General features: G+C 30.4%; 2 protein-coding genes across 2 annotated transcripts in view; both read right to left on the bottom strand.

Moving 5' to 3' along the window:
• Positions 1 to 7,676: 7,676 nt before the first annotated feature.
• Positions 7,677 to 10,028, bottom strand: LOC108756742 (ATP-dependent RNA helicase DBP2-like). Its single transcript, XM_018500767.1, has 4 exons — positions 9,935 to 10,028; positions 8,787 to 8,819; positions 8,412 to 8,636; positions 7,677 to 7,832 (listed from the first exon to the last, which is right to left on the bottom strand). The coding sequence occupies exons 1-3, from the start codon at positions 9,974 to 9,976 to the stop codon at positions 8,418 to 8,420; spliced, it is 294 nt and encodes a 97-aa protein (XP_018356269.1). The 5' UTR covers positions 9,977 to 10,028; the 3' UTR covers positions 7,677 to 7,832; positions 8,412 to 8,417.
• Positions 10,029 to 19,392: 9,364 nt separating this feature from the next.
• The window catches only part of LOC108756815 (salivary acidic proline-rich phosphoprotein 1/2-like), a 2,258-nt gene continuing 2,034 nt past the window's right edge, over positions 19,393 to 19,616 (bottom strand). The window contains exon 4 of the mRNA XM_018500890.1: positions 19,393 to 19,607. Coding sequence (XP_018356392.1) covers positions 19,459 to 19,607 — 149 coding nt within the window. The 3' untranslated portion in view covers positions 19,393 to 19,458. The remainder of the gene's footprint in view (positions 19,608 to 19,616) is intronic.

Here is a 19,616-nt window from a genome sequence, read left to right as displayed (position 1 = left end):
CTGGGGATATTTCGAATACTTGTATTTGAAATACAGTTTTGTATTTTGTATTTCAAGTACTAAGACTGACAGTATTTTGGATTTTGTATTTCAAACACTTTAATGATGTATTTTGCCCAGACCTGCATGCTACAAATATTGTAATTATAATCTTTATTTTAGCGCGTCATTATTAATTATTTTATATTCAAGTCCTATATAAGTTTGATTGCAAGGTATAAATCTTTTTTAGTATTTCTTTTTTCTTTCTAAATTATATCTATGATATAAATGGAGAAAGAAAAATTTGCTTAAAACCAAATCTAAAAGACATTCGGCATTATAAATCATAGAAATGCTGAAATTTCTAACTATTAATCAACTGTCGCGCTATAGAATTCACATAATGATTCGCCTACCGTCCTGTCCCATTATCTTCTCAAAAATAATTATCTCTCGACCTCCTCATTCTCCTCTAGGTGGTCTTCTACGGTTTCCTAATTCCCCCACGGAAATTCATCAAGAGAGAATTCGGGAAAGATACACAATGCACGGTAGCGAATTCGAGTCATCGAGATCGGCCGACAGTCACACTAATTTTATGTTGAAACGAAAGAAGAGCAGAGTCGAAGCACCTAAGGATGCCCGTTTCTATTGTCATTTGTGGAAGTAGGAAGTTCATTATACAACCGAACTCGCCGATGGTATTCCTTCGACATGCTCACAATGCGCCAGAGAAGCTACCGAATGGCATCGCGCGCGATGGCTTTCTTCCGCGGGAAAAGGAAGAAAGAAGAGATGGAAACGAGACGCTGAAAGACACTTTCCAGCCAAGTCATCCCAATCACGAGCACGCGGACGAGCAATGCCGCCAATCGCGCGTCGTGATCGTGCACGAATCGAATCGCCGTTGCGGTGAAAATTAAACAATCTCACAGTCGCCTAGGCTGTGATTGTCAAATGATTAAAATTCACCGAGTGGTATCTAAGAGAAATACATTTCCCGAGAGATTTTTTTACCAGAATGTTGACATTAGAGTTACACGACATTGGAGTTAGCTATTACAAAGATATCGAATAAAATATAGTATACAAAAATATTTATTTTATTAATATATATTTAAAAGTATAAATTTTTTAAAATAATCTACAATATATTATATATAAACTAAATATTAAATAAAAAACCAGTGAATAATAGTTAAATATTTAATTATTAAAGACTTTTAATTATTATTACTAATTATTATTAATAATTGTTAAATAGAAAAGAATCGATTGGTAATGAAAAGAGCAGATTTTTTAATCGAAACAGAGTTTAATAATATTGATTTTAATTAAATACTTATATAGTTAAACTTATTGCCTATCTGATAATAAAAAATCATAGATTTGATCACGTTCGGCTAATCGATATTGGTAAAATCGATTATCAGATTTCCTCTTTTATAAAAAGACGCAGATAAAAAAGCGGAAGGATCGATAGAGCCGATAGGATGTATTTCCTTTATCGGTTAATAACGGCAGGTTTGAAGCGATCAAAGGGAGGGATTTGAAGTCTTAATATTCGATGATTGACAAATAACAATTAGGCACCTGTTACTTGAGCAACACATGGATCGACCCTCCTTCTTTTTTTACCATCTCTTTTTCTAACCTCCTCATCGATAAGCTTCCTTTTCGTCCTCCCTTGACTCCTCCCACATTTCATCGGAGGAGTTCCTCCCTTTCCTCCCAATCTCTTTACGAGAAGATCCGGTAAGAATTTTAGTGTTCCCACACAACCGGTACCTATTCGCCGGAATATAATTTTTTCGTTTGACATCTGGAAGTCTCGCGGAGTCTTTGTGAAATATTATCGAGTCATTACAATGAAAACTCTTTTTTAGAATGGGACTCTCTAAGAAATGAGATATCTATAATATTTTAAAATCTAGATAAATTAGATTATGAAAAATAATAAGTTTGATCGTTCGTAAAATAATCATAAAACATAAATAAATTTACATAAATGATATGTCGTAGTTTATATTTAATAAATTAAACATTTAAATAAAAGATACTTCTATACAAATTTAATTTTAATAAACATTTATTTCAATAGTTTTAAATAAGTATTTGCTGTATAAGTGTAAATATACATTTAATACAAAAGCCATTTAATTTAATTATTTTTTAATGTAGTAAATATTTACTTAATACTATTCAAAGAAATATGTATTAAGATTAAGTAATTTTTTTCAATGTACGAACGTTAAATTTATGCGTATCTACTTTATCGCAGAATAAATTATATTTCTATTATTTTATATACACAAATTTTCTCGGAAAAAACGCAGAAAAAAGATAACACACTGAAAAAGAAATTCTAAACCTAAGTAATCTTTTCTTAAATAGTATTAACATTTCTTTATTGCAAAATGTATATTTATTAAAATATTTATTAAAAATATCTATTTAAAAACAAAGTAATACTCAAATCAATAATATATGTTTACATTTAGTAAACATTTATTTGCAATAAAGAGATGTTAACTTAGTATAGTGTTCCTATAATAATATAGGAACACTAACTTATTGTTTAAAAAAATATTAGATTTAGAAAAATTTTTTTCAGTTCATCACGTGTATGTAAAATCTCCTTAAATCAAAGACTACACTCACGAAGGGGACACGTGTCATCGGTAGGAAAAATGATAGTGAGGAGAATGAAAGGGGGAAAGAAAAGAGTATAAAATCTGGATACCTAACGTAAAAGTAGCGAACAGAGGGACCGCCAGCAACATTCTGCTTTAACACGCGTGTAAAAATTATACGAGATATACGACGCCGTTACCAGGATTGGAGCTAATTACCACCCAGAAGCGACGTCCGCGCGTATCCCGTGCGGTAATAGTGAATCAGCGTTAGCTGACCTCCTATCGGCGTCCATAGAACCCGACCTCGGCGTCGACCTCGTCGATTTATTCGCCCGTAACGAAGTAAAAAGAGGAATCACGAAGGGGAAAGAAGAGAAGTATAGTAGATGGAGACTCTTATACGGTCAAAGATAATATTCGTAGTCAACGCCGTTCGTCTACCCCTCATCATCGTCGTCGTCGTTGTCATTGTCGTGTGTCGTCGTCATTTATCGACGGCGACGCTTCTCGTGGTGCCCGATCGAGAAGCTATCGGCGGATGCCGTCACTCATGCCGTCTCATCGATTATCCGCAAGTCGAATCTCGCCTCCTTTCATCCCGTCTCTCCCGGGCGACGCGAATGAAACGCTTCGACGGATCGGCGATTAGGGATAATCGCGCGCGGAGTGCCATTCGATTTGTTCGAATGCGCGAGTCTCACGTGTGAATCGTCGCGCGATACCAATCGCGTATTTATCGATGAATAAAATACCTGGGGACGAGGTTCTCAATCGTGAACGTCACGCGCCGAGCTCCTCTTATATATCTGATCTTATTTAATTATTTATTCACGTAAATAAGCAAAGCGAATGTAACAGCCATCAGATACGCGGAGCATCTCACATTGAGCTTCCGATTATACTTTTTGATTAATTGCGGAGCGAGTATTTTCGAGTGAGATTTTCATCGCAAAAACTAAACATATAAAATAAAATCGATAGCGCTGATTTGAGATACTCCGTATAAATCTCATTGAAAAAATAAGACTCACCGTACATCCCAAAAACAGTCGAGAGATATCATTCTGTAAAAAGAAATACAGAATTATATTATAATTATATCATATTAAAATTGTAATGTTATAATTTTCTAATTTTATAACTATATACATAATATAATTAGAATTATATTATATACAAACGTAAATTATACAGCCAAAAATATTAGTTTTATATTCTTTTCATTTGAACATCTGTATTGTTACTTATAATACTTGGGCCTCTATTCTCTGTAACTCTTAACGCAAGTTTCGTTATTGTTATAACATCGTTGCGCAGCTTTTACCTTATGGTAAAAAGAGTTATAGAATAGCCCTGCTGTTATTTATAATTCGATCGTTATACGCATAAGTTTAAAGGATTCTTAAAACAAAGGATAATTTACAACAAATAACACAAATCAATTTTTGAGCTAAAACGTTACATATTAATTAAAAAGGTATCTAATATTTTTTATTATGCTATATTTGCAATCAATATAATTAATTTTTTTCTTTAAATTAATTCTTAAAATTATTGATCAATATATTTTAGAAATACAAGCTTATGTCTTATATTAAAAAAATTCTCTATAAAATTCTATTTTAATGTATGTTTACTTAAATTTGATGTAATAAATTTTATCACTCATTATTCATTATTGCAATATTATGATCATTATAAAATATTGAAAAAAAATTATTAAAATTAATAACTTACTTAATTTTTTAAATATTTAAAATATTAAAATAATTAAAAATAAATATTAAAAATATCGAAAATAAAAATAAATTATATACTCGTAATATAATATTATGAAATAATAATAAATGAATTTTCTTACCAGCCGATGTGTCGTTCCTATTTGCCTTCCTGTGTCCCCTCTGTTCCTTTAGCACTCACAATACAAACCGATCACGAAAAATGTTACAGACACACAGTCAACCGAGACATTCGTATTCTGGTAGAAATTTCATATGGTTTTTTTAGTAATTACTGGATAATTATATTAACTCTATCTAGTCATTGAAAAGTGAAAGTTTAGGAACTCAATCAAGATGCTTTGTTTGCAGCACAAAAGATGTGCAAAATCTGGATCTATTTATTAAAAAAAAAAAAGCAGAACAATAAATAAATTACGCAGTATTGTAACTATTTTTAAACTAATAAATTTACCACTAAATTTAGTATTCTAGAATTTAATTAATTTTTATAGCTAATTCTTACTACTAGTATTTAATAGTATTTAATAATATTTAACTAACTTTTTATGATTAATTTTTTAAATTAATATTTAAAAAAATGATATTTAATATTTTAACTTATTTTTAATTAATAATCTACTAAATACTATAGACAATAAATGGGCAGATATGTAAATTGTATTTTTACCAGAAAAACTATTTCAGGAAGTTAATCATGTATCTTTGTCCCGGAAATATAAAAAGTAAAAATTTTTGTGCGTATATATAAACGTACATACATACATAAAAATTACTGCTTTTTACGTTTCCACTCTAGAGAAAAAGTTACACGATTTGATGATTGCTGCCCAGTCACCAAATAAAACTTATCAAGTTCTTGTCCATTTTCTATACAATATCGTAGTTACAACTAATGAGAATACAGTAAAGCTAGACAATAACTGGATAAGGAAAACTACATACATTTCTACCAGAATAGTTTCACTCCCGATTAATACATTTGCGGTGCATTTCACCGAACAAGTGACGCGTCACACTTTGAGAAGATACACAAAACCACAACGTTCGTTCGTTACTTAACTCGACACACAGTATGCGTTCGCACGTGTGATGTGTCCCGAAAAAGCGGAATTACGACACTCGTCCATACTTAATTCGACCACTCCCGATATTCGACCGTGCACGCGATGCAATGAGCGACGAAACCGCGGTTCACTCACCCGTTAACTCGATTCGACTTCCGACTCCGCGCGGGATGCCACGTAAAAACATCCGAAAGACGTGAATAACTTCACACCTATGCCGAGGCGTCATACTTGTGCTGTCGCGAGTCGACATATCGATCGCTTATCGACTAATTACCGTCATACGCTTCGATTAGTTAATCGATATATCAGGCATTTGCATCGCATGATCACGTGTACGTGAGACACTTTGAACGAGACAAACAACGTGAAAAACGAATGAAGGACGATTGAAATGAAACGCTTGTCTATCGTTCGTCGCAACACTTCCGTGACGCTTATTACGCGAGAGAGTGAGTTCGATTGCCTGCGCTTTCACCCCGGTACAACTTCAGAGCTATTATGCAAGAAGTTATCTATTCACACGGTAAATACAATAAAATATTTATGTGAATCATTTTTTCGAAGTATTTCAGTAAAATATTTTAAAACTATTTTGTAAACATTTGCAAATTTTCCATTAAAACTTTAAAACAATTTTGAAATATCGCATTAAAATATTTTACAAAAATATTTTATTAAATAAATTATATTTTATTAAATAAATTAATTAATTCATGAGAAAAAGAGAGAGAGGAGTGGTGTTAAATTATGATGAATTATTAAAAAATTGATACCGCAACATATAATGTGAATAAATCGCGATGCCTAAATCGCGGAAATATATCGGAAAGAAATATTATAATTATTATGCACTGTAATACTTTATACACCATTACACATACCAAACGAGATATATTTTCTGGGCAACAAAATGTCGAATAAACGTTAGGATATAAAACGAAGTCTTACAGAACGGAAGATTACGTGCGCAGCAATTGAAGCAAAGGGAAAGAAAGAGAGACTTGCTAAAGATTTCCCAAGCGGAGCGGACCGTCGCGCGGCGTCCTTTGCAGAAATTTCGAAACTCGAAAGGAATGCGGTGCGTGATACTTAACGCGCGTCACCCTCCCTAGAGATCCTGGGTGTGTTCGGGGGGGAGAAGAGGAGGCGCTATTCACGCTATAAATGTAAACGCTATCAATGCTGTTCGTGGAGCCAATAGTGTAATGCGGGGTTTACAATAGAAGTCGCAGCGGTCGTAGAGTAAGTCGTAGAAAATTGACTAATTATAGTTAATTATTCTTCTCATATTCGATTGTGATTGATTAATTTTCTATGACTTAAGACTACGACCGCTATGATTTCTATTCTATAAACTCCGTTGGCAAGCTCTATAAACGACTCTAGCATAGCATTAGTAGCATTTAACCAGAGAGATTTAATTAGTATATACCTAGTTTTTGGCACCTTTACTACACACGTTTGATCATTTGTGTCTTCGATTTTTATAAATTTATTAAACAATTTTTATATATATTTTGACATCTTTAGAAAGTATTTGTACAGTTACGTACTCATAACAAATTGCAGATAAATTGTTATAACTAAATATAGTTAATAAAATAAGAAAAATGTATTGTTTCATATAAAAATGTGAAACTCTTTGAAACAAAAATATTTAAAAGAAAAATATAGCTTAAAATTGATATTCCAAACTACAAAAAAAAAATAGTTCCAATGTCGGCTGTCCAAAAGTTTAGTTATTGAGTAACCCGAAAATAATGTTTCTTTAATATGCTCTTTGCTATTTTTTCCATCTTGTTTTTTTGCTTCTTATTCGGTTTTTGTTTTATATCGTCCAAGATAAAAGTTAACGAACTTCGACAAAAACAGAAAACACACATAGCAAGAAATACAATTATTAAACGATTGCAAAAGGGGAAAAAGCAAGAAACAGGAAACAAAGAGCACATTATAGAATTGCTTTAACTCTTAAGCCAAAAACGCAATGAAAAACACAGGCAATAGAAATAGGAAACAAATTTCAACCGATCAGTGCTTTTAATTGTGTTTCCGGTAGTACATCTTAAATATTTTTATGCTAGAACCTTTTCTCGCGATGTTTGATAGTGTATATCATCGACGAAAAATAGCTTGCATAAAAAATAAAAAAGAATCGTTTTCATTACATATTAGGAAATATGTATGGAAAAATAAGGAAATATAAGTATAAAAGTAGAATCAGTTTAAACAACAACGAAAAATTTCTGCAATGATAAGCTTTATTATTCTATAATTATCGGGATTTTTTTTAGCTGTGTGAATAATTTAAAATACGTGATACTTAAAGTGCTGGGAGAAAATTAATCTTCAGCCAATCTAGTCGAACCTTTATCTGTATTTCATATAATGTATCCAGAAGAGATCTGTAAAATAAATATACAAAATTAATCCTTGTGACACGCACATTATTTTTTAATATTAGAATTATCGAGAATTAATATTTGTATATAATTATACTATATATTTTTTTTTAAATAAAGGAGGGAAGTGTTGAATTAACCAATTTAATCATTTACACATTCCAATAAAAGTAACGAAAAGTTTTATAAAATGTGCCATTATGAATTTGAAAAAGGTTACAAATGAAATATTTTGACTGCTTTGCTAATTCTAGTACAAATAATAATTATGACTTATAAATCATCTAAAATTAATTTAACTCTTCAAATTCTTATTATTTTTACCCTTATATTTCTATATGTTATTAAATTTAAATTGTAAAAATTTTAATCGAAAATAAAAATATTGAATATTTTCTTGTTATTTATTTTATATAGAATAAATCGCATTACGTAGTGGCGTTTTATACGATTAATATTACGATTAATTTTTATTACGATTAATTACTATCAACGAAATGAAAATATTATCTATAGAATTAAATTAAATATTATTAATAAATCCGTCAAAGGATCATGATTCTTAATTTAAAAAATATCTACCAGAGTCTACTTTTCTTCTGGTTGCTCGCTATTTCCTCTTCCACCTTCTCTTCTATTCCCTTTTCCACTTCCTCTTCCATTTCCTCTTCCATTTCCTCCTCCATTTTCTCCTGGTCTTCCTCCTCGTCCGCGGTTTTCTGCATGTTGCATTAATAAAGGACTACCTTGATTCATCCTAGCATATTCAGCCATATCAGCGCTTGCTTTCCTTAGTCCTGTTCCCATCTTTAAATAAAAATTATCTCTTTGCAAAAACTATCTGACGAGAGAACGAAAAAATTTTTCATATTCATGTGCAAAATGTAAATTGAAAAACCTGTAAAATTTTTCTGACATAATTCCGTGAGAAATTACAAAACATTCAGTCATACTCACTTCATTCATTTGGTCTTCTTGGGAATCGGCGAACTGAAAAAACAGTTGAATGCTTTGTTATAAATATGATCACATTAGGTGATATTAATATAACAAAATATTAGTAATGCTATAATTATGTAACTTTAAATAATCGATATTATTCCGCGAAATAAATCGAGTGCTACGAAAAATGTGCTTTTCAAAAATTATTTCAATAGCATCATTAAAAAAATATGTTATTTATGTTTGCTTTCTGCTTTCGATAATAATATATCCCTATGTGTTTACCTTCTCTTCATGTTTTCCATGATATTTATTAGAAAAGATATATCATAAAAATTTTTTAAATATTTATTGATATATAATCCATTTTGTATGTAATGGGAAAGAAGAATGTTTCTAAAAAGAGCCGGTTTTTACCCAAAATGGTATAAATAAAAAGAATAATGTTTTTTTGTGGATTTTGACCTCCTGAATACGATGAAATTGTCAAAAAGTCTGTTTAGGGAACCCTTCGAAAATTAAACACTAGTATGATATTTATTCAAATTTCAATAGTTTTGTTTAATTTTCGAGCTGTTCTTCAAGTGTCATGAAATTTTTAACAACTTTATTACTATAATTTAGGGTCAAAAATTGGCCCTTTTTTAATATTCTCTGAATAACAAAAAATATTAAATCTTTTTATAAATCTCAATTTTTGATCGATGCCTAAAAAGATGTAAATAAAGAAAATAGTTTTATAAATTTTAACACTTCCTAGATATGCTAAAATTATTAAAAAATTAATAATATTTATTAGGGAATATCTCAAAAATTAGTATAAAGTAAGAATACTGAAATTTAGATAAATATACCATATCCGTATCCAATTTCCAAAGCGTTCCTCAAACACTACGAATTTTTAATAATATAATTCTATCGTATTCAGAAGATCAAAATCTACAAAAAATATTGTTCCTTGCTTACACCATTTTAGATAGAAATCGAATTCTTTTCAACATCCATTTTTCATATCGATCTTAATTGAGATTTTAATTTATATTTTAAAACGCGAATTCGTATATTTAATTTCTAATATTCATATTGTATTAATACATTAATAATACGTGCAATTTACATTGGTTCATTTTAAGACTATACATGAGCTATTATTAACTTCTTACCATCGCCACGCAAAGCAACGTAATAAGGAACAGCTTAATCATCGTGATTCGCTTTGAAGCTCAAACATACACTAGTTGGATCAGTGCAAATGTTCTTCGCTTTTATATAGATCCCATAATCCGTGACATGATTATGTGTCTATTCACGGAAAAAGGCAACAGATCCACGTGTATCCTTCCTACTTATAATAATAATGATACTTCCGATTGTTACTATGACTTTTGTTTGCACAATTAGCGACAGGATTTGACGCAAAACTTATTAAGTTAAACAATAATGCTATTATAATGTTTCCCTTCTGCAATAATACGCGTATTTTTCACGATAAAACTAAATCATAGATCTTGTCGCTTTGCTTCCTCATTGTTTATTATTTTTACCGACTATCACCTATGTGACGGTTTTAATTTTATATATATACATATATATATATATGTATATATATATATGTATGTATATATGTATATATGTAAATACAGCTTGATATTCTTCAAAAATGTTTGTGTGTTATATTGCATGTTTAATTACTTTAATGATTTCAATAAATCTTTAGAAAATCATATCTAAAGATAACTTTCATAAAGTTGAATATTTTTCCATTTTTTTTTAATGAACCTCAGACATGTTACGACTTTTTTGGCTATATTATCCTGGCTTTGATGATATCTTACTTTTAATGAGACTGTAAATATTATTTCGTGACACGAGATCCAAGGTCTTGCAATTTTAGTGTAACTATAATGATAAGTGTGATATAAGCAGTCTAAATGACAATAGTTAAAATTAAAAAAAAGGAACATAAAAGCTAAACAAGATCTTTGTCCAAGTTATCTATTAAACATATCTTCATATAAATACATAAAAGTTTTGATTTTCTCATTTGGTCATCTTCAGTATATTTTTTGCAACATTAAAAAATAGTTTCATTTTACCTTCGACTACATGAGAAGTCATTTGGACCCGGATGAAAATTTTAGTTAATCTTTATTCTTGTACGGTTAATATCGCAAAGTTCAAGTGAGTAGGTAAAAAACTTGGAATTTTCCTGTGTCGATCGCTGCGAGATGCGGCTGTTTAATTATCACTATGATGCTGATTGTGATACAATAAAATTTGGCTTGGGTGACTTGGACTTGTCAAATGTAATGTTAACAGATTTTTGCCAAAAGTAAATATTCATTAATGACTGTTTATTAGTAGCTATATTCAAGTATATGTGCTATTAGAATTAAAACATATATTTAAAACATTTATTTTCAGAAATAGCATTTATGCGGGAGAGACATCTTGTCGAAATAATCGATTTATTTTCTCGGAACTATAAAATCATAAGTAATGTCGAAAGAAATTATTATATATTTAATATATTCGAAATATTTTTTTATTTTCAATTATGAAAATATTGATATCGTTTTTCCGAATATGTATAAAAATACCCCCAATTTACTTATATAAATAATTACATTTTTTGGAATATGTTAATATAACGTATTTTTTTCTTATAGTTTACATTTTCTTCTTTTCAAAACAATACTTATTTTTACTTGTATCTCTTTTTATCATAAAGATATTATTTTTAACAAAACTAATTTCTGCATTTTTTCACAAATTATTTTTGACATAACTTTTTAATTATTATCAATACCTTTTTATGTTTTGATATTTCGATTCTATACATTCTGACATTTCATTAAAAAAAAATTTTTTTCTTTGAGATTTGTGATAATCTAGACTCTAGAGCCAGTAAAAAATGACATGAATGATTAGGATACAGACCTGTTAATTAAGACTCTCAAATAAAATATACAGTTGTAGGTTATAAAATCGTTAAATAAATTTAGAATATAATATAGAATGAATTATCTCAAGTGTCAAACTCTAATGTCCTAGATATTACGTTGATAGTTAACAATGAAAGAATCACATTTGTCTTGTACAAAAAATCAACGAACTTAGGCATCTCAAGATTGGAAATTAAGGCCTGCGTACGAATCAAATATAATTCTTTTATAATCAGCTATTAATGTAACATCTAGAGTTTGACGCTTAAGATAGTTTCTTTGTAATATAAGATATACTCAATAATAAGATTTTATTAGGACCGACATGAAATCAAACACTCAAGTATAAGCATATTCAAGTCTATGACGATTAAAGCTAGATCTTTCAAATGCCCAAATAATTCACAATAAATTATCTATATCCTGTATATGTACATGCATATATATCATATTTTTGTAGTTATTCAAAACTACGCGCCGAAATTTTTCCGGATTTTATCAAACGCAATTAAACTACTACAATAATATCACAAGTTAAATTAAATTGACAAGCAAATTATTTTTCGCAATAAATTTATTTAAAGTTTTTCAGCACATCCTTATAATATGATATCGGATTAAAGATTTAGAATTTGCTTGTCAATTTAATTTAACTATGCAATATATTTATTATTGCAATAGTTTAATTGCGTTTGATAAAGTCCGGAAAAATTTCGGCGCGCAGTTTTGAATAACTAATATATGATATATATATGCATGTACATATGTATATAGGATATAGATAATTCACTGTAAATTATTTGGGCATTTGGCAGATCTAGCTTTGACCGTCATTGAATATGCTTATACTTGAGTATAAGATATACATATATAAGTATAATAGAGCGAATATCAAATATACTGTGTGATTCAATGGCAGAGTCGCTGCCAATTAAAAAAGATTCGGAGATTGATAGCAAGCTTCGGTATAAATCCCGGTAATATCAGGAATACCTTGATATTCTTTTCGTGTCGTTGCTTACAGTAATTACGGTTTTATATTTATTTAACGATTTTAATATAACCATTTTTTAAATGCTCGCACGGAGTGCAAGAGATCCAAGTTCGACTCCCAGCCGAGATAATATTTTTCGCAATAAATAAAGTTATTTACAGATTTCTATCATATTAAGATCTCTAATAATTGTCTATATTGAGCATCAAAAATTTAATTGTGATTATTTCGATAGTTTAGCTGCGTTTCAAGTCCGGAGAAATTTCAACGCGTAGTTCAAATAACTACAATATGATATACATGTATATATAATATGTATGTACACATATATACGATATAATATATATCAATTCACTTTGAATTAATTAAGCATTAAAAAGACCTAGCTTAGACCGTTATGGCCAGGTTTTCCTATTTCCTACTTGATGAATTTTATTTTTAAAATACTGTGAAAAACATACTAGAAACTAAATAAAAAGGTCAAAACGTTTATGTAGGAGATACCGGGACTTACTAATAGAAGAGGCAAGTTAACATTGCATTTTGGTTATCTATTTATGGCGAAAGACACAATGGGAAAGTTATCGCAAAATATGGTAAATATATAGTTTAGGGGAGCTTCCCCCCCCCCCGCTCCCATAATCTTGCCCTCGACGTTGGCAAGATCATGACCCTGAATAATCTTGAGAAAGTTTTAACCGTCGGACGTCACTCGTTAAAAAGTTACAATACAGTAAAACAAAAGTTAAAACAAAAGAAGAAATAACGTTATATTTCTGCTATATAAAATGAAAATTTTGATTCTTATCCCATTTTCCTCTCTGCTTGAGAGCGCACGACTTTCACCTAAAGCGACCACGTTGCAAGTGACCACGTTGCGATTGACCACGGTACAAATGGATACATAATAACCTATCTATAGGTATATAGTAACCTAACCCTAACCCAATCATGTACCATCCCCTCTCCCCCTGATTGGGGGCGCACGTCTTTTATATTTTCTTAAATATTTTCTTAAATAATTTTTGTTCTTAGAGCAGAAATTTGTTTTCTGCTTTTCTCTGAATACATTCTATAACGAGCACATACTCTCCATAAACACTGTACCTTTCCCAACCTTTCCCAACAAAGAAAGAACTCGTTTTACATTATCTTGTTATGGAATGTATGCAGAGTAAAGCAGGAAAAAATTTTCTGTTCTAAGAACAAAAATTATATTAAAAAATATGAAAGTCGCTCTCAAGCAGGGGGGGGGGAGGTGGTAAAAGTCGTTTCGCGTGGAAAGTTGTAAAAAATACTTTAAAGCAGAAAATTTCTATTTTATATAGTAAAAAAGAGATATCACATACGTTATTTTTTAACTTCTTTTGTTTATAACTTTTTAACGAATGATGTCCGATGGATAAAACTTTCTTAGGGCCTGACAACATATGTCAAGATCAAGATCATGTGGGGGAGGGGGCTTCCCTACATATTTACCAAAAATATTTTTTTTATAATATAAGCACTTTTTCCTAAATTTCATATAAATCAAACAAGTTACAATGAAAAAAAAGGGAAAATCAAGAGGAGGCAAGTATAGGACTGTGGGTAAAATTATCGAATTTTAGCCTAAATGATGAAATCTTTATGCATATTTTTTTGTATTCTTAGATGTGCTGAATTATTTGCAAACGTTTATTTCAATTTGATCTGATGGGAACATGTTGAAAATCGCACTAAAAGTAGCACAATTTCGTTGAAATTTGATCTTTGATTGCAATTTTCAATATTTTTTCATTTTAGATTAAAATTAACGTTTACAAATGATTCAGTACATCAAAGCAAACAAAAAAACATGCATAAGAAAGGTTCAATTGCTTTGGTTAAAACTGACCTATTTCATTCATTGTTCAAGATATTAAATAAAACAATCAATTTTAGCCTAAACAATGGAATTTTGTTATGTACTTTTTTTTATATTTTTTGATGTGCTGAATCATTTGCAAATATTAATATCCAGCTAAACTGATGGAAAAATATTGAAATTTGCAATTAAAGGTCAGATTTCAACAAAATTATATTTCTTTTAATATTTTAAATGCAGTTTTCAACATGTTCTCATCAAATCAGTTTGAAACATTTGCAAACAATTCAGCACATTAAAAAATACAAGAAAATATATATAACGAAGATCCATCATCCATTTAGACCAAAATCCAATAATTTTACTCATCCTCCTTTTTGAGCATTTCATAATTTCGTATTAAAGTCCTTCGGTTTGAGAAAGCAAATCTAAGTGATGTATTATTAGTTACAGGAAAAGTATTTGTTAATATACGATACATTATTTTGAATAACAATGATCATTTATTATAATAAAAATCATAGAGATAATTTACATTGCACGTAATGTATACCAAATTACATATCGGGGAAATTGACTATAATGTAACATATTCGTATTACATTTATCGCAAAGAAATTATACAGTGTATAGAATCATTACTGGAAATGTAATTACTATGAAAATGTAGATAAAGGTTCTCACTATCATATTAGTATATTTTAATCATAATAATTAATTGTTAAAAAAATCTAATGCCGAAATTGTGAAAACTGTGCCAATAAGCTCTGATCTCCCTTATACTGCAGTATATGAATAATAAAAATTTGTTTAATAGATAACTTGCACAAAGATTACGTATTTGTCTTTTATGCTCTCTTAATTTTAACTATGGATTTTGTTAAAAAGTTTCAATTTTTACTATTTTCTATTATATTAAGATCTCTCTTAGCAAATAGCGCGCAACATTATTAGCAGAATTAATTAAGGAACTATTATTATGAATTTCGATTAATCTGTAGTATTTTCAAGGCATGCTTTCAACGTTCTATTGTATAATACACTTAAATTAATATACTAATTTATGAGAAAGAGAGAGATATTGCCTCCTATTTACGTAATTTTCTGCATTTTAATTCAGCGTTTCACTCCCCGCCCTCCCATTGACACTCGCTATTAAAATAACTTATCCATTCTCTGTTATCGCTCTGTCAAAATCCGTGCAACCTTTTCCTATGCTTCGATTAAGTTTTATAATATGCTCCCTCCGTTACAAACTCCCCTTCTCTGGCTTCTTTTCACTCGGCTGCTGCTGGTTACATTGCATCTCTCACATCTTTGTGAGTCGATCGATATCACTGATCGTTTTTCACCTGTCGCAAATTACTTGACGTCCGCGCGAATACGTGGCATTATATTTTAACTCGATGAATGTAAATGTAACTGTATATGTGATTTCTATTGCAAATGTGAATGTAAATGTTAGTATGATGTTAATGATATACTTGTCTCATATATTATGTGATATATGGCGCTTAAGATTTTTCTATCTGTTTTATTCGCTTGTTACTATATTGTTATCTACTGGCTGGCTTTGTAACAGCAGTCTTACTAGTGCCCTGCCATTTGCTGCATGTATTTGTATTGCAATAAAAGATAATAATAATAATAATAATAATAATAATAAGAGTGCCAAAAACCATTATGTATATTGAAGGTTAATATTAACAGGCGATCGCGAACATTTATGAGAAGAGTGATGATTTGTTCCTTCGAACTGTTAGAAAAGAAAAAATAACGAAACCAGGATTCTTAGCATCATTTTTCTGCAACTGCTCTCACACTAAGACCATTAGACCGGTTCTGCATTGGTCGTATCACGTAGGCGTCGCAGATCGCAAATGATCTTGTTGTGTCCGATGCGTCAATTTCAAAGTCGCATGACGCTTAGGACGTTGCGACGCTACGATACGACCAATGTAGAATTGGCCTTATGTCCATGGCTGCTGTATTTTTCTCATAATTATTCCGATCGTCTATCAATACTTGATTGAATACGTAATCCTGCAGATTTCGGTGAAAATAACATGACAGTCGAAATGTCAGCATTTGTGATAGTGTAATATGTCGAGTCGAGTGAACATCACGATGATCTTGGTACTAACGCACATGTAATTTCCAATTGCGTCTCGTGATTCTGTGTAAAATTCTTATAAGAGATCTGTTTTTCGTGATTAAACTAGTGTCCACTTTTAGAAGTGAGATAAATACACTGAGAATCCCATTTGGTTGAATCAATTAATCTCTTGTTGGGATATATAGGCAAACAAATTCTTGGTTGATACAATAAAATAATTTGGTTGAAGCAAGAGTTTATTGTAACATTTTATATATTTCTGATTACGTGATAAAATGTCTGATATTTGGCGAAAACGGGAAAGAAAGTTCTAGGGCAGTCTAGAGCAAGAATAAAAGACGGATCTCTATTGTGTATCATGATATTTATGATCAACATCTAACACAATCCGACACAACTTGTTGGATTGGAGTATTTGGAGCGCCAAAGAAATCGGATCAAGCTAATTGAATGCTCGATGGAACGAATGACAATACAAAATGGTAATGCAGCATTGATAGATAACAGAATTTATATCTACCTTTTTATGCATCGATTTACGTCGATTTACATGCAGCAACCATCGCGTGAGGTTACGCATAAAGTCGAAGCGCATAATTAAACATCTTTTTTTCTCCAATGCGTAATATATTCGTTAATGTCAATAAGAATTTTAATGAAAATCTGTATCTTCGGCAAGATTACGTGACAATTAAAGCATATTATCGCACGTTATTTAGACGAAAAATTATCTCAAACAAGGGCACGAATTAAGACTGCGGCACATAGAAAAACTAAAGACGTAAGACTTAAGTAGTAAATGAATCGATCAATCACAGAACAGACCATAAGACTATAATGTGACCAGTAGTGAATCCAACATGTTGATTTCCTTAGGGCGGTTTCATCGACGTCAGTTACTTAATCGGCCAATTAACGTTAACTGACCAATCGCATTTGCTGTTTAGTAGAATTGACCAACTACGGTTGACAGTCAATCTCGATTAATCGGCATTAGTGAAACCGGCCCTTACTGCTTAAGTCTTAGTCATTATATGCCAGGGCTTTTACTTTTCTCGCGATGTTCGATAGTTATATTATCGACTGTAAAATGAACAAGATAATTAGGATCTATATTAATTAGGATCTGCTCTATAAATAATTTATATAAAGAATAAAAAGGAATCGTTTTCATATAGAAAATAAATATGAGGAAATTAGGAAATATAAATACAAACGGAGAAACGGTTTAAATAATAATAAAAAATTTACTGCAGTGACAAACTTTATTATTCTAAAATATTCGGTGTTTTTTTTTAGCCGTGCGAATAATTAAAAACAAGTGATATCTATATTGCTGAGGAAACTTTAGCCGTTAATCTTTATCTGTATTTTGTGACGATACCAGCAGAGACCTGCGAAATAAATATACAAAATTAATCTTTGTGTCACGCACATTTTTTAATATTAGAATTATTGAGAATTAGGTAATATCTGTATATAATTATGCTATAATGCTTTTTTAAAAAATAAAGAAAAGTGCATTGACTAATTTAATAACTTATATATTCCAACAAAAATAACAAAAATTTTAGAAAATGTACCATTATAAATTTGATAAAAATTACAAACCAATTATTTTGTCTGCTTTGCTAGTTTTAGTCTAAATAATAATTCTATTTATAATTTATAAGTCATCTAAAGTCGATTTAACTCTTTAAAGTCTTATTATTTTTATCCTCATATTTCTATATAAATTTATATTTTTATACATTATTAAATTTAAATTAGAGGCGTGCGAATTAAGCATTTACAAAGACGGATCGAATCGAATCAAATCTATAACATGTTCAAAAATGAATCGAATCAAATCAAATTTTTACTGACATCAGCTAAAAACAATTAAATACTAAAAAATTTATTTTAAATGTACAAGTGTAAAAAATTGAAAAATTAATAATATGTTATAAATGTATTAAAAACAATATTTTGGTAATATCTGTATGTTGAAAATGAGTTGATAATAATGAGAGAGAGGGACCGTGGAAGACGGTCAATCTCCCTATCATTCTCTCTTACACCATTGAATGAAAAAAAGATAAAAATGATTGTCTTCCATAGTCCCTCTCTCTTACTTTTATCGACCATTTTTGACACACGGATCGCGCAGTCCATTCTGTATGTACTTGGTGTATATCGAAACACGGCCATAAATTGCGCAGTCATATCAAAAAGATGAAAATATCTAATAGAGTCCAATGATAACTGACGCGATGAATAAGTGCATGCGCATGCTCGAAGATTGATATGCACTGATATAAGATTGGTGACAAGAGATACAGGGAAGATAGAGCAAGAGGCGAGTGATTCAAAATCGAACTGATGATTCGAAATTTCAAACTTATCGGTTTCGAATCTTTCAGATCCGAAAACGAATCGAATCGAATCACAGTGGATTCCATTCAAATTCGAACTAATTCGCACACCTTTAATTTTAAATCGTAAAAATTTTAATTAAAATTAAAAATAGTGGATATTTTTTTGTTGTTTATTTTATATAGAATAAATCGCGTTATGTGGCATTTTATACGATTAATATTAAGTACGATTAATTATTATCAATACAATAAAAATATTATCTATAGAATTGAATTAAATATTATTAATGAATCCGTCAAAGAATCGTGATTTTTAATTTGAAAAATGTTTACTAGAATTTTCTATTTTTCCACTTGCCTTTGATTATTCGGTCCTAATCTGTTTCTTTCCTCTCCCCGTCACACAATATCCCCGAACTCATCCCGTCCCTAATCTCGTCCTTCTCCCTGCAGTCCTCCTCCCTGTATTAATCCTCCCTGTGGTCCTCCATTTCCCGATGGTGGTCTATTCGGTGGTCCTCCCTGTAGTCCTCCTCCCTGTATTAATCCTCCCTGTTGTCCATTTCCCGATCCTCTTCCTGGTGATT

This window comes from Trachymyrmex septentrionalis, unplaced genomic scaffold (genome assembly GCF_001594115.1).
Source record: "Trachymyrmex septentrionalis isolate Tsep2-gDNA-1 unplaced genomic scaffold, Tsep1.0 scaffold13, whole genome shotgun sequence".
In the NCBI taxonomy this organism is placed as follows: domain Eukaryota; kingdom Metazoa; phylum Arthropoda; class Insecta; order Hymenoptera; family Formicidae; genus Trachymyrmex; species Trachymyrmex septentrionalis.
Note: the sequence above shows the minus strand (reverse complement) of the source record. Positions and strands in the feature narration are given on the sequence as shown.

Bases quoted from the DNA above. Each gene is read 5' to 3' on its own strand.
- LOC108756742 (XM_018500767.1), bottom strand. From the start codon at position 9,976: ATGATTAAGCTGTTCCTTATTACGTTGCTTTGCGTGGCGATG. The intron at 8,820-9,934 runs GTAAGAAGTTAA...CTGTTTTTTCAG, and splicing joins CGTTGCTTTGCGTGGCGATG to TTCGCCGATTCCCAAGAAGA. The intron at 8,637-8,786 runs GTGAGTATGACT...TTTTATTTAAAG, and splicing joins AAGAAGACCAAATGAATGAA to ATGGGAACAGGACTAAGGAA.